The sequence below is a fragment of the Phocoena phocoena genome, chromosome 16 (genome assembly GCF_963924675.1).
Source record: "Phocoena phocoena chromosome 16, mPhoPho1.1, whole genome shotgun sequence".
NCBI classification, from domain to species: domain Eukaryota; kingdom Metazoa; phylum Chordata; class Mammalia; order Artiodactyla; family Phocoenidae; genus Phocoena; species Phocoena phocoena.
In genome coordinates this window covers 35,414,802-35,426,469 of record NC_089234.1, presented here as the reverse complement: position 1 = coordinate 35,426,469, position 11,668 = coordinate 35,414,802, and the positions used below count along the sequence as shown (strand labels likewise).

Sequence of the window (11,668 nt, the reverse complement as noted above, 5' to 3'; positions counted from 1 at the left end):
AGCACCCCTTAGGTAGTATGCTTGGTAAGAAGTCTTGGTGGTTGGTTGAAAGAGGGATGAGGCAAAGGGAAAGTCTAGAACAACTTCCAAGAGTCTCCATCGGCCAGTGGGACATTCCCTTCACTGGTAAAAGGACACAAGATGCAGACTGTGGGTCTGGCTTAGGTGGGAGCTGGCTTAGGTGGGAAGACAGGGAGCTTATAAAAGTTGACCGCCAGGGCCTTCCCTGGTGGCGCAGTGGTTGAGAGTCCGCCTGCCGATGCAGGGGACACGGGTTCGTGCCCCAGTCCGGGAAGATCCCACATGCCACGGAGCGGCTAGGCCCGTGAGCCATGGCCGCTGAGCCTGCGCATCCGGAACCTGTGCTCTGCAACAGGAGAGGCCACAACAGTGAAAGGCCCATGTACCGAAAAAAAAAAAAAATGTTGACCGCCAGTGTGACAGAAACTTGAAGATTTTGCCTGAAGTGTTTATCTTTTCCATTAGCAAAGGTCACTGAGTTGGCCTTGTTATAATGGGACTTATTGCATGTTGATTCTCATGCCCCCTACCTCTGTACTAGTGCAAATCTTTATACACAGCAACACAAAAGTGTTTTAACCCCTTACTTCCTTCTCTCCTTTAGCTTCCAGCTCTTGTGGGGAGGGGAATTTGAGGAAGACATCAAGAGAAAACTTAGCCATGTAAATAATAACACACCCAAGCTATGCTGTGGGAGACATTGCAGCAGTGGAGATGCTGCCTATGTTGTAGGTGCTTTACTTGGAAGAAATGGAAGGACCCCAAGCCTTAAAGGATCTGACGGGTTAGAGCCAGGACCCTCAAGGGAGAGCAGGGGGTGGCAGAAGGGGGTTGAGAGGGAGATAACAGAGAGAATGAAGCTCCTGACGCCCCCCACGAGGTGGACTCTACAGATTCTTCAGAGACTAGATAGAAAAGGTACAAAAATATTTCAAACCATCCTCACAACTCCATGATCAGCTAACTGGAGGATCTTCTGGTTATGGACTGTGCCTACACGCCCTCTCAAAGTGTTAGAGGCATAGCAAAGAGGTTATGAGTTTTATCCTATCTGGGGTGTTTTATGGGAGGGGTACTAGTGCGAGTGTTTCACGTTGGCCTTCATACTTTTCCCGTAACCTTGCCCTTTTCTGTGTTCTCTCTGCTGCCTGAACACTGCTTGAATAACTCCAGTTTATCCTTCAGACTCCCCTGAAAGGCTCCCACCTCAAAGAAGTCTTTGTAGAAACCCTCTCCGCTGCCTCCCCATCGAATGACGGGCCTCCACAGCTTAGACTCTCAGCACTCTGTACTTTTTACTTCTTTATATACTTACTGCAGATTGTTACCGTATATTTATTTCTGTGATTATTTCTTTAATATTGATCTATTCCAGGAAGGCAGGACGGGGACAATTTGGTTTTCTCATCACAAGTCATAGCACCTGGCCCAGCACGTGGCGGCAGAGTCGCTCCCCTTGGAGGTCAACAATCATTGGCCAGGTGTGTTTTCTCGTGGGCAGTCTTTGACATTACCGCGGGTGTGCACAATAATTGTTAATCCTCAGATTAGTTAAGCCCCAGGGGAACATCTTAAGGGAACACCTTAACTTGCAGTAATCATTTTGCCCACCAGAGGTCTCTTTCTCCCCATCACTGGGGCCAAAAAAGCTTGAACTCCTGGGTATCTTTGTGGTTTTCACAGCTGTGCTGCTCAATGTGGCTGTGCTATACCACCACTTCTGCATCGCCTGGGGGCTTGTCGGAAATGCAGACTCTCAGGCCCCACCCACACTGGAGGAATCGGAACCTGAATTTTAACAAGATCCTCAGGTGATCTGTGTACACGTTAAATACTGAGAGGTGCGGTTCTCCAGGACACTCCTAATACAAAAAGCTTGGAAGACAAAGAAAACCCCATCTAAATGGCCTTTTTGCATGATTCTCACTAAAAGGAGGAAAGAGAGTTAAGATTTGCTTTTATTATGAACATAAAATATACATAGAGCATAATATACATTTACACATTTACAATTCGCAGTTACTTTCATCTCTTTTGAACTCATTCAGTTCTGCACGGCCCAGCGGCCCGCTCCTTCCACTTACACTCAAGACATTCTCTTTACCTTGGTACGTACAGCGTGTGACCTAGTAAGAATTACCAGGCCCAGGCGTCGAATGGCAGGCTTTACAGTCCTCACAGAATCACTTTCATTCTGTTTCCTTTCCTGTCGCTACAGGCTTTCCATGGCCTCACACTTCAGCATGAAAAGTTCAGGAGAAAAGAAGGCTGCAATAATCCCCTTTGTCTTTCAAAAACACCCTGAAACATCTTCCATGAGCGAGGTGACACGTAAGTCGGCACTGACAGCACTTCTGGTTAACACAGTTTAAGGGCTACCTATGGGAAGAGGCTCTGATGCATCCCATAGAAACTAAGCTTGTTCTCCAAATGGGTGACCACAAAGGATCTGAATGTCGGTGGTATCACAGTAAATAAATAAATAAACAGTAATAAATACAAATAAATAGAGTGGGTTTCACTAAGGGAAATGTCAATACCTACGTCCCTGTGCTTTCTCAAAACATAATTAGGTGATGCTTTACAACAGGTTGATAAAGAAAAGCTGGTTTTCATGATGAGTTGCTCTTCGGGGCGGTGAAGAGCAGCCAATGGAAGCTTCTATCGTCGTTTTCCTCAGAATGTCTCTATGCGAGAGGCTTTGTAGGAGTTCTCTTTGAGGCTGTCAAATATTGCTTTGGTTCCGTTCTGCCACTGTAGCACCAGATCTATCGGGGTCTTCCCAGCCTAATCAAAATAGAGGAGGGAATTTGACTTCCGGGGGGAGGCGTCTATAAATTCATCTCGTGTGTGTGTGTGTGTGTGTGTGTGTGTGTGTATGTATGTATGTGTATGTGTATGTATGTGTATTTAATGAGGTAATGGATAGGTGTATGTTATTGAAGTGTTTTATGTTTTCCATTATGAGTGATTTGCAGTTTATATTCAAACCAGCCCTTCACTGTTTCTCACGGGAATGCTTTTGGCATTTCAGATTAGCAATGGTTTTCTTTCCTGTGGGATATCCCAGGTGGTGGTAAAAATCCCCAGTCCCCAGACACTAAACAGCAAGAGTAAGCCAAGTTATTTTCAAACTCAAAAAATGCCTCCATACTTACCCAGTATCCTGCAAAATGGGTGTGGGGAGGTAGTAGTATCCCTCTTGGTCAAGAACCACTTCCTATCAATTTGGAAAATGATTCCTGATTGATAAAAACTGGTGGAGAATGAGCTGCTTCAACACCTTGGCTTAAGTACACAAGTACCACTCCAAGGGGTAGATTTTTCACAGCTGCTCAGAACTTACATTGGTCTCTCCCAGGAAATTTATTTTTCTTGGAGATGATATCAATGATGTATGAATAAATAACTTTTGAGACCAAAAGTTTTTTACCTTAAGCATACATCTCAAGATATTTACAACAATTAAAACGGTGTCACCTCTCAACTCTTGTCTTTAAATTTGAGAAGTCCTAAAATTTTCCATCTCTGTTCATTCAGAAGTCTCTCTTTATCCCAGAGATTGCAGACTGGCAGCTTTGAGATGCAAATAAAGCTAGAGACCTGTTTTGGCCCAAACAGAGCTTAGATTTTTTTTAAACCTGGAATTAATTGGCAACAGTTGGAAATTAAGAGATTTCCCAGCTGAATTTGTGATCTCTGTGAAAAAACTGGGAGACCTGGCGGCACAATTCCCGTGGTTTCACGGAGCAGCAATGGGCTGAGTTGGGGAAGGGCTGCTACCTTTAAGTAAGCTGTGTGCATGGCACCAGCAGCCACCATGTAAGTCATCTATGCCATCTGCCTGGAACCTGTGCGGATTTGAGTTCGTGGCCCTGCAACCTTCATTCTGGACCTTCTCACCTTGTAGCATCGCACCTGTGCCCCCTCCCAGTGATATTTTTAAAGCTTAGATGATGCTTGAGTGGGAATTGGAACCATGAGGAAAATTTGGTTACATTCCCTGGCTTACAGATGAAGCTTAATTAATACATACTTATAAAGGGGACTTATACAAGCATTTTCAGGGCCTAAATACAGGAAAGTATTTTGAGGGATGTGCAGATAAACCAAAGAGGAGAATGAACAGAAATTATCTCAAAAATATAGGCAATGGAGCTTCCCTGGTGGCGCAGTGGTTGAGAGTCCGCCTGCCGATGCAGGGGACACGGGTTCGTGCCCTGGTCCAGGAAGATCCCACATGCCGTGGAACGGCTGGGCCCGTGAGCCATGGCCGCTGAGCCTGCGCGTCCGGAGCCTGTGCTCCGCAGCGGGAGAGGCCACAACAGTGAGAGGCCCGCGTACCGCAAAAAAAAAAAGGAAAAAAAAAAAAAAGGCAAAAGCATGGCTCCCCCTGGAAAAAGTGGTAGCCTGTCATGCTGCTGTAAGGAGGGGAGGACTATTCAGAATTACTTGGATTAGATGTTGATTAATTTGAGTTCCTTGGCCCTTGGTTGCATTGACCACTGTGGAATTTTTGACAGCTTCAGCAATGGTGGGTGTCTTTATTCCTGACTACCCCAAACCTTGCTCAGCCAGGGATGGCCAAGGCAGACTGTGCTTATGTCTGTAAGCGTGGGCGGTTTGGCCATCTTTTATCTTCAAGGCCAAATTTTTAAAGAATTACTACAGGCTATATTAGGCACCGAGGTCATAGCAGTCACGATGGCTTCCCCATCTCTGACCAGGTGATCTGAGTCCTTGCCAAACTCAGCAATGTCCTTATGGGAATGACCAGGGGCTTTTAAACCATCGAGAGACCCCTGAAATATCAACACTGCCGTTGTAAGAATATTTTCAAGTATGTGAGCCATATTTTTGTTCATTAGAAAGCTGGCAAGCAGGGCCCCTTGCTCGAGCACTTACACAGTTCTTGATGGTGAGGTCGGCGCCGTACATGATCAGGAGTCTGATCATCTTGTACCGGTTCAGCCTCACGGCGTCGTGCAGGGGGGTATCTCCTTCCTAGAGAAGCAGAGCGAGCAGACAAGGTGAGCCTGAGGCCAGGAAGCGGGTCCCGCAAGGGTGCCCGGCTGGGGCAGTTATTCCAAATATGTAAATGAGTGAAGCTTTAGGAGGCCAAACTCTGCCGGGCTACTCACTCGGTCCTTGGCGTTGAGTTCCGCCTCGCAGGCGATGATATGCTCTGCGCACTCGTAGTGGCCGGTCCTCACCGCCACGTGCAGCGCCGTGCTGTACAACTGCAAAATGCAAGAGCCTGCTGTGTCCCTGGGCTTGAGGACAAAGGCTGCCCAGACCCCAGGGCATGTGTGAAGGGGAGAAGCCCAGACCCCAGGGCATGTGTGAAGGGGAGAAGTGGAGGAGGGGCAGGGTGGGGGAGGGGAAGAAGGAGGGGGACAGAAGGAGGAGAGATACCTTATCCCGTGCACTGATTTTTGCTCCTTTGTTCAGCAACAGTTTTAAGACATCCAGGTTTCCTCCGCGGCTTGCCCAGTGAATGGCTGTGGATTCAAGCTATACCGGGAAGGTAAAAAGGACAGGAGTTAGTGAAAGAAGAACCTAAACAGAGGACTTAGTACTTCGTTTCTAAAGCCCAGGAACGCCAGGTTTGCTAGGGCATCCGTGGGTGACACTGGGCTGTCCTCGTCGAGGTTGCCAGTTGTAACTATTGTAGTCGAAGGCTCTTGCCTAATGTTTTGGCTAAACTCTTAAGTGTGTGAATGTGAGTGTATGCGCTCCTGTGTATGTATCTATGTGCGTGTTTGCATCGTTAGGAGGTTCTTAATAAACCTAATACATCTTTTTAAAAGAGGATAAGAACTACAATTTATTGGGAATTTCCTCGTGCCAACATAGTGCCGCGTACTTCAGACACAATGATGCTCCCAGCAACATTATGAAGTGGGTATTCTGTGCTCGTTTTGCAGATGAGAAAAACAAGGCTCCGAAATATTCAAGTTTCTTGCCCAAGGAAACACAGCTAGTAAGTGGCAGAAGAGATATTCCAACCCACAGTCTGCCTGGAACTTTTAACCGCTTTTGCCAGATAGACTCAACAGTTCTAGACAAATGTATTTTAAAATTCTGGCAGAATAAAAGTAGTCCCTTCCAAAAGATGTTCATCTGGATCTGACACCTCTCCCTTGTCCCTGTTGTTTTTTCCTCATCCCTTGCTGGTTCTCTCCTGCCATTTGTGCCAGCACACCCTCTGTACCTTGACCATCATCACTCATGGTCACTGCACTTACTCATAGGAGTAAGTCTGGTGTATCCCTGGCCCTCCAAATCCCATGCTTGTGAATTTTTGTGTCTTTCTATACAAACTTTATATTTTGTTTCTTTTCTTGTTTTTCTGTGTGTATGTCTTTTGGGTTCAATTTTGGCCAGTTCCTTTGGACTTTTCCAGTCCCTTTTCCACTTTGCTGAAAAGTCAAATTGAGCTGTATTTAAATAAAGCATTTTCCCAGCTCAATCTTCAGGTCGTAAAATATGCTGTGTACCGGTCTGTGTAGAAATCACAGTGGTTGAATTACTGAGGTCTGAATAGCAGCTACTTTCCGTAGAGGCAATTCATTTTGTATGCAGTCTAGCCCCAAATCTCACAGATGGCGATCGGCATCTATCATATAAGGTGTGCAGCTAGAGAATTCTGAGATGTTGGCAGCCAAGGGGCCGGGAGCAGGCGGCCACGTATGGTGGAAGGACATGGAGGCTGAAAGGCAAGTGTTGACTGCGTTACTTCTCAGTAAGGCTACTACTGACTTGCTAATGACCCAAGTCTTCGATGAGGATATTGAATTCTGTCCAGCAGCTCTCACTTCCTTCGTTTCCCTGGAACACTCCTCTCCTTTCAGTATGTGTAGAAAATACTTCCCACATGATCTAGTCCCATCTCCCAACTTCCCTTTGTATGGAGAAATGAGCTTCTGCCTAGTTCTCGCGGATCAATTTTCAATACAGTCAGCCCCCTTTTCCATTGTAGGTTTTCTCAAGTTTCATATAGTCTACTTACTTTGGCTCACATCCAAACAAAGAAATATATTTACCATATCACGGAATTCAATCTGGGCTCCAGCTTCTATTAACTTCTCCACAATTGCCAAATGTCCTTCTAAGCATGCTCTATGAAGAGCTGTCCGTTTATACTGTCAAAATAGAGATTTAAGAAAGAGAGAGGGAGCGATGCATATAAAAATGAGCATAAATCCTTTCTAAGAAGTATGAAGCTGGGGACTCTGATGACCTAGCTGATAGAAACTTGAGTGCTTCTTTATGAATTAGAAATGTCAAATTTACTAAACCTGTTGTCGACAACAATTATTCTGCAGCTGAGATTTACGCCTCCTGCAACATACATTTGTAAGTGCTTCGAGGTCTACATCGAGGCACCTGGGCTTAAAGATTCAAAACTACCTAAATGCTGACATTTCCCTTTCTTGTATTTTGTGCCTTCATGGTGTTTGTAGTATTTGCCATGCAGTTCAGGCTGTTTTCTTCCATCTGGGACGGTTAATAGGTTGAATATCAAAAAGCATTCAATTCATTTTTAAGAAAATGGGAGACATTTTTCATTCAACTTCAGAAATGATTCCCCATTTCAATTCATGGGGGAAAGGATACAAAAGGATTAGTGATTTCTGGTAAATGGCTTCATATAAATGGATTAATAGACTGTGCTGGAACACCTTTTAGGCATTTCACTCCAATGCCCTCTATTTTCAGATAAGGAAACTGAGGTCCAGAAAATGCAGATTGGCTGCTAAAAATCAAATAGGCCAGTAGTGATAGAGCTAGCACTTGAACTCCAGTCTACAGATTCCCTATGTGGAGCTGATGTATTTGAGTCCAATCAAAGATAATGCTAATAATATGTTTCTCCATTGGTGACTCGTTGGTCCTGCCGTATTAAGAGTCTATCCCAAAGATCTAAAAATTAAAGACAAGCTGAAAAAGCAGTCAGAAGTATATTAGAGTGCAAAAAATAATGCAATCCGTAGCACTAATCCAGCATTTTCTTTTTTTGGACCACTGCACTCCCCTGTTATGCTATTGGCATATGTGGCAACAGCTGGGGAGACTGTTTCAGGTGGATTGATTTTTGGCACCAGATTAGCAGGGCTGCAGCAAAGCATAAGAAACACAAAACTAATGAGCTGGATTTTGCAGTGCTTTGTATAAGCCTTACCTCATCACAGACATCTGGATTGTTCTTGTCTGACAAGAATTTTTCTACTACTGGCAGTTTATTCTCCAGGGCAGCCTTCAGAAAACTAGGCACATCCACAGGTTCTGTCTAAAGCCGAAAAAACAGTGTGAGAGTTACCATGGGTTTTCCAACATTCAGTCACACCCTCCACAGATATTTATTCCCCTGTAGCCTAATGCCGAGGTGTAATACTGCAAAACCAAGCAGCCCTTACGATGATTTCGGGTTCAGGTTCCTTCACAACTGGAACTTTAGTTTTCCTGTATTTTTTCCTTTTCTTCAGTTGAATGATGATTTCAAGGTCTTCTAAATTTTCAAGCTTTGATCTTTGTTCTAGTTTTTTCTTCTTGAGCTAAAAAAGAAATCCATGTTTCAAAATACAGTGAGTTCTACTGACAAGCATTCTGGTTGTGTCAAAACAGAATCTGCAAGGTCTGAGCTAAGTACGTGAACAGTTTGCGCAAAAAGATAAAAAATTTATAATAAGTCTTTGACTTGGATTTAGTGATTTCTTATTCAAGTACTTAGGGGTCAAATTTTTCAGCTAATTGCCTTCATCTTCACTTTCCTTTCTCATAGCATCAGCTTTTCACTGGAGATAGGATCTAGTCTCTAAGTGATGATTTTGTAATTATTTCCATAAACAAACCCCAGATTTCTGTAGAATTTTGTATCATGCTCATGAATTTTTTTTTTTTTACCCAAAAGACTCCACTAATAAGTTTTGAGCTCTAAAATGTCAATGCCAGTGTCTTTCAGGTGGCCCACTAAGCAGGGCTCATGAAATAGACTATCCTGGACTACAGCCAACAAATGCATGTTTTATCTGTGGTTAGTAAGTAATGAAAATTCACCCAGCAACACATTTTGTCAACACAGAAAGCGGCCACAGTCAAACAATGATCCATGGACCACAAACCACATTACTAAGAAAAAGAAGGCTCCCTTGTTTGGGATTAATCAGACAGTGTAAGACATCAGAAATTCACAGGACACATTTCTCTTTCCAAGTCTTTCAATCAAAACACAGTCATAGAACATACAGTGATTGATTTGGAATCCAGAGGTCATAGTCTTGCCAAAGAATTATTTTCTGCAACCTGTCCCACAGAAGTTGCCTCTTTATAGGTTAGAATCTGGTAAAGAAACATCTTTGGAATGGTTGCATTTGTTTGGTTTCTCTCTCTTCTCCTTCCTGTCTGGCACCTCCATCCTCTGCCCTGTCCCCAACCTCCCAGTCATGAATTTCATGGAAGAGTCTTACCTCTGCCTCTCGCTGTTTCTCAGTTTTCCACTGTTGCTCCTGCAGGCTCACAAAGTGGGCTGGAAGTGTTTTCAGGTCCTCTTGCTTCTCTAAAGTGACAGCAGCTTCATACTCTCCATCTCTGAAATCCTCAGGAAGGAACTCCCCAGCGTCCCCACTGCCATTCTTCTTCCCTGTAACCTACAAGGGAAGATGGCAGGGTCAGAAGTAGCAGGCCTGTCCTGGGGTCATTCTCCACAGAAGATGCTGCAGGCAGCCCCCGGCCCTCCCTCCCTGCTGACGGTGGCCTCCACTGCAGCACATTCTCCTATCTCAGGCAACAACGAGTTGCTGCAGTGTTCCAGGATAGCCCTCAGATGCTTGTCCCCCTCTCTTGGTTAAATCAAGGTTTAGGTTAGGTTGAAATGTTTAAATCTACTTTTAATCTACTTAATCACATTTCTCCTAGGAAAATCACAATCTGTCCTCCACATCCCCACCGATTATTTAAAATTCTTTCATTTTAGGTTGATGGTCCCTTGCCTTGAGTTATAGTTTCCAGACATATATTCTTGCAATAGAACTTCTCCCCTAAGGTATTTTGATAACTATACGTGATCACACACTTTAGTAATAAAAGCGAAGGAGAAGATAATAGATAGGAAATATGTAGAGAATTCATTACTGCCAGCTCCCTTTTTCCAGTTTCACTTATTTCATCACATAAACCAACCATTTTCCAGATATGACATTTTCGGAGTACCAGCACATTATGCAGGAAAGAAAAGGGCATTTCAATTTTCAAATAAAAATCAAGGCTGCCCCATTTTTCACTGCGTAGAAACAATGTGCTTTACATACCAGCTCTTCTACTTTCAGAACCATCATGTTGACCTAAAGTTCCTCTGTCTGTTTTCCTCCTGGGAGTTGAAACGTTGAGTCGGCCCTGGGGAGCCCCCTTGCTCTGATCAGCTTATATAGCTAGGGCCCGGTGAGCTAATCTTCCAACCTGGGAACCCAAGTAACACCCCTGCCCCCACCCGGGGCCAGCTCAGAGGCAGGTGAAGTTTCATTCCAGACTCGGTGTCTGGGAAGCAGGAGAGGGAGGGGATGACAAGTAACCCCACTGAATATGTGAATCAGGAAGAAATGTGAGAGGGCCATTCCTTTGGCAGTGACCACACCGCTCAGCAATGCAAGTCATCCTATTTATCGGGAAGCCAGGGGACAGCTGTCTGTTGACATTGCACCACACCACTGCTCCTTTTCCTTCTTTGTCAGCTTTCATATGACTAACCCTATCAAGAAAATGTAAATGCCCTGCATATCACACCGCCAATAATATCTTTCTGATAACCAGACTTATCGACACGTCACTTGGGGGAAGTGTTGCTTCAGGACATCCTATTCCCATGGGTAAACAGCCTGAGAGGAAAGGATCCGGGTCCTAATTGCCCTTGTCTATATCTGTTTGGAATTCTCTGGAGTGATGTCTGGGGCTAAAAAGGCCCCATGACATGCCACCTTCCCATCATTATAAGAAATTGAAAGCATTCAGTAATGCACTTTTATTTTATGGTGTCACAGGCCATAATTAGCACATGACATGCTTACTGTCTTCTTAAACAGCATGCTTACTGGAGCAATTTTTATTCAAAAAGTTTCCAAAATGTCCCAAGATAGGTTGTATGAGACTGGTTATTAGTAACAATATAACCTTGATTAGGTCATAGAGCCAAAGTGCTCAGGTGCTATGGATAAAAGACTAACCTGTGGGAGCTGGTCAATGGAAAACTGATGAATTCATAAAAGTGCTAACAAAAGATCAAGATAAAAAAAATAATTACGTGGGACTGAGTGAACTGATGAGGATGATTATAACTTTTGTGACTCTCCGTTTTAATAAAAAAAAAAAATCCCACAAGGACTCAGAGGCAAAAAATATACAAATCAATTTTCACTGCAAAGTAAAGGAGCTATTACAGTGGAGGATTCCCGGACTGAATGTCAATATTATGACATAGTATGAGTGTGTTTCGTGTTTGGTAATTGCAATCATTGTTGCTTTTGTTGCGGTCATCCATTTACAATGCTTGGTGTCAGTTTGTTTATCTCTTGTAAAAATAAAATACAGTGTGTATGTGTGAGTTGTGGGGGAAAAAAAAGGAAATTTAAAATTCCTGGAAAAAATAAAGTTA

The 11,668-nt window shown here is 43.9% G+C and overlaps 1 protein-coding gene across 1 annotated transcript; it reads right to left on the bottom strand.

The window, feature by feature from the left end:
* Positions 1 to 1,961: 1,961 nt before the first annotated feature.
* On the bottom strand, positions 1,962 to 10,418 carry ANKRD1 (ankyrin repeat domain 1). The gene is made up of 9 exons (XM_065893969.1): positions 10,332 to 10,418; positions 9,492 to 9,671; positions 8,442 to 8,579; positions 8,207 to 8,314; positions 7,068 to 7,166; positions 5,437 to 5,535; positions 5,163 to 5,261; positions 4,927 to 5,025; positions 1,962 to 2,808 (listed from the first exon to the last, which is right to left on the bottom strand). Exons 1-9 carry the CDS (start codon positions 10,356 to 10,358, stop codon positions 2,698 to 2,700), a joined length of 960 nt encoding a protein of 319 aa, XP_065750041.1. The 5' UTR covers positions 10,359 to 10,418; the 3' UTR covers positions 1,962 to 2,697.
* Positions 10,419 to 11,668: the final 1,250 nt, after the last annotated feature.

What these genes read in the sequence shown, in the direction of transcription:
- ANKRD1 (XM_065893969.1), bottom strand. Translation starts at nt 10,358, where the DNA reads ATGATGGTTCTGAAAGTAGAAGAGCTG. An exon ending in AGATTGAATTCCGTGATATG is followed by an intron (nt 5,536 to 7,067) that starts GTAAATATATTT and finishes TTCCCGGTATAG; the next exon opens with CTTGAATCCACAGCCATTCA. An exon ending in AACTCAACGCCAAGGACCGA is followed by an intron (nt 5,026 to 5,162) that starts GTGAGTAGCCCG and finishes CTGCTTCTCTAG; the next exon opens with GAAGGAGATACCCCCCTGCA.